This window comes from Sparus aurata, chromosome 17, assembly GCF_900880675.1.
Source record: "Sparus aurata chromosome 17, fSpaAur1.1, whole genome shotgun sequence".
NCBI classification, from domain to species: Eukaryota; Metazoa; Chordata; class Actinopteri; order Spariformes; family Sparidae; genus Sparus; species Sparus aurata.
The window spans coordinates 1300417-1304031 of NC_044203.1; the positions used below are offsets into that span (position 1 = coordinate 1300417).

Here is a 3615-nt window from a genome sequence, read left to right on the forward strand (position 1 = left end):
TAGGATTTACAATCTGTGGTGTAGATAATTCTGGCCCAACAAAAACAATGGTGAAACTAGAGCCGAAGGTGCATGAGACAAACATGGCACGCATAAGTCTGACACCGTCATGAACACGATGGAACGTTTATGACTGTTGTTATTGAATGTCATTTGGTCATTTAACCCAAACACTCGATCACATGACACTAAATGATTCATAAATATGTCTTCACGTTTAATGACTGATGTCGTGGTTATGACTTTGTCATGTCAGTCTTAAATCCCTTTTAAAAATGTTCACAAAAAAAAGAGCATTTCTAGTGCTTGGACTCTTAGAAATGTAACTAAAGGAAAAAGAAGATTTTGTACCTCCACATATTCTTCTTGATGGCTGTCGATGTAACGCACCAGCTCCGTATACTGGAAAGCATGAACAGTAGAAATGACCAGCAGGATGGCGGGCAGAACTAAAAAGTCCATCTGTTGTGAGAGTTAGAAACTGAATCATTCAAACTGCAGATGGCTGTATAAAAGGTTTCAACTGCATCAGAGTATATCTGACCAGACAGATATCAGAGCTGTAGGTTAAAGATGTTAGTTCAGATTCCCCTAGCACAACCTAAACCACCAAAAAGCCTGTGAAATGTTGTGATTATTAACATTTTTGTGAAATGTACCTATAATATTTTTTGTTTATTCTAATTGAAGCTATTTTTGTTCTTGGTTCAAATCTACCGATTATTTAATCAACCATTATATAAAATGTGAAAAACATTGTGCAAAAGCCTGTTGTCCTTCACTCAGTCCAAGTTTAATTCTCAAAATCTCTCCTTTTGTTTCACTTAAACGCAAAGATATTACATTTACAATGATATATGACAAAGAGCCTGGAACTACAGACTTTCACTACTTCTTACTGAAAAATGAATGAAAACATTCATCGACTGTCAAAATGGTTGCCAATTATTTTTCTGTTGATCATTAGTCTTAATGGTTTTTTAAGCCAGGAAAAAGTAATGTAGGCTAGTCTATCTAAATTGTTTCCAGATCAACACATTTATCTTGTTTTAATCATTCAAAGTCAAGAATATTCACACTAAAAAAATCAATCTTTAAAGCACGTCATCCGCAATTATAGTATTATTACAAAATGTAAACACCTTTTCAGGTCTTAAAAAAATCTATAATTCATCAACTCATCCGCTGACATAACACTACACTCACAGTATATCACACACAACACCAACACTGTACATGGCCTCTGGTCTTACCTTGTCTCTCTGTCTGTGCTGAAGGAGTGTGACAGTCTTTCCATGCAGGCAGACTGTGGTCCTGTGCTGTTGCTGGACGTTTATATACCCTCCCTTATCACCCTCCTAATGGGCCCCGGGGTCACACAGTGAACCCTAATCCTGACACAATGCCAAGACAGCTGCCAAATTATCTTTATTCTTGCTGACAGGCACAAGAATTACACTCAATCTATTGACCAGGCTCAAGCAGTGCTCACCGGGGTTCAGCAGGAACAAAAGTTGTGTGGTGTATGAACAAATTCCTGTTTTCTGTGTTTTGGAATCTCCAAGCAAACCCCTGGTTACACAAAAATAGAGCAGCTTTTCAAGGTCTATATTAGGCACGACCCCCATTGTGCAGAACTTAATGCTTAGCTACTAGCAAGCATTCCTAGTTGACATGCAGTTATATAAGATTATAACCCCACGGCAGGTTTGTCTGAAAATATTTAATCCCATCACCTCCTCATGTTCATTGAATAAATTGTCCTTGGTAAAAACTTCCTGTCTCTTTCTGTGTCCCACTGTGAGACAGGACAAGAGGGGGATTTGTCACATTAAAATCAAACTTTTCAGGGGTGAAAAGACCAAAGCTTTTAGGCAACTGGTACTTCTGTGTGCATATGTGCCTGATTGCACTATTCTATTTTCATGGAGTTGACAGCTTGTCATTGTCCATAAAGATAAGGACTAATCACAGTGACAATGAAAACAGGAATAAAAAGAGAAAAAAAAACCAAAGGTATAAAAACTACCTGTTTCAAATCTTCCCTAAAATTGCATCATTTTTGATAAGTGCAACTTAATCTACAATGGTTCTTAGTTTGAAGCTTACATTTGAATTTGCAGAAATAATCAACGCTTTTCATTTCTTTCCAGTTGGCAAGAATTACGAGTAAAATGATCAGGTAGTGATCAGCAGAGTTTTTAGTCTTGTCTGTCTGCTTGTATACACAGTCAAACCTTTTCCCTCCAACTTTTCTTTCGCCTGCTGCTAGATCTGTTTTCAGGAAAATGATAGTAGTTTTGAATCATTTCATATCAAAAGAGATCAAAGTCAGAAGTGAAGTCATGAGTGATTTGTGAAAGTGAAAATACACGTTATTGCTGGGTTTGAATAGCTCCTCCAAGGTTGTCCTACCAGTTTACTAAATACCCGAAACATTTTAGAAAGCATGCTACAGTTACATCGTTAGCTGGCTACCAGGTGATATTAACCTAGAATACATTTTTGTTTCATGTTAAAGCTGTTATGTCAAACTGATAATAAACAGTACTAACTGTAGACATCTGTTGCTGAGCAGATCTTTTTTTTCAAACCTTTGAAAATAAACTGCCAGCTGCATAATAAATGCAAATATTTTAAATGCAAAGGGGGAAGAATACATAAATAAATACAGAATGCACCAATTTCAGTTGAACACTGGGTACTGATGTTAGGAACGCTGTGCAAATGGTGCTCTGACAACAGGTTATAGGCTCAGGAGATACCCAGAGAAAGTTATTTTAGCTTTTGTCACCGAAAGAAATGTTGCATGAAAATGACAAAAGCTTCACTGATCGTGCGAGAAGCCACCTTAAGTGACAGACTGTTAATTGCAATGACTTTGAAGGGATTTCCAGAATCCTTCAACCATTCACTATTTATGTCACACATAGCGAAGTGGCAGCTTCCTTTGCTAAATTAAGAACTAAGCTACAGAGCTACGAGGACACCGAAAAGATGTAGACAAAGGCTACCAACAACCACTCATGAAAGTGCGGACACATGTGACCGGGGAAGGTTATGTTAAAACATACATACAAGACAACGTCACCTAGGATTTGGGCGAGGCCTAGGACCTCTTATAATAACCAAGATTAAAATTTAGATAAAAATATTTAAAGGTTCTTTTTGTCAGGGGAGAGCAGTTAAAAACCAGTGGTGTTTTAAAATAGTGAATACAATCAAATGGAAGAGTAACAATATTTATTTTAAAAGCACGTAAAACAATTAGAAGTTCCTCCCTAAAAAACTAAAAACAAGAGCACAAACAGCTAAACATGATAAAACAATAAAACGTATATACTAAAATAATGCGGCAACACAGGTTGCCCCCCCCCCCGAGACGCTGAATGAAGCTGTTTACACAGATGCAGACAGATGCAGATGTACACAACTTTTCTGCCCCTCATCTGTTCCCATCCCAGGGACGGTTCTAGGGGGGGGCCAACAGGGGCCAGTGCCCCCGTAACTCTGAGTCTGGACCCCCCTGTGGCCCCCCTGACAGGGAGTCTGCATTACTAATACGATGACAGATTTCTTGCAATGATTTTGTACTGAAGGGAAAGGCAGGAATAA

The 3615-nt window shown here is 38.1% G+C and overlaps 1 protein-coding gene across 1 annotated transcript in view; it reads right to left on the minus strand.

The window, feature by feature from the left end:
• Nucleotides 1-1379, minus strand: part of cndp1 (carnosine dipeptidase 1) — a 23089-nt gene extending 21710 nt beyond the window's left edge. Inside the window, exons 1-2 of the mRNA XM_030394777.1 lie at nt 1254-1379; nt 352-462 (exon numbers count right to left, since the gene is read on the minus strand). Coding sequence (XP_030250637.1) covers nt 352-462 — 111 coding nt within the window. The 5' untranslated portion in view covers nt 1254-1379. The remainder of the gene's footprint in view (nt 1-351; nt 463-1253) is intronic.
• Nucleotides 1380-3615: the final 2236 nt, after the last annotated feature.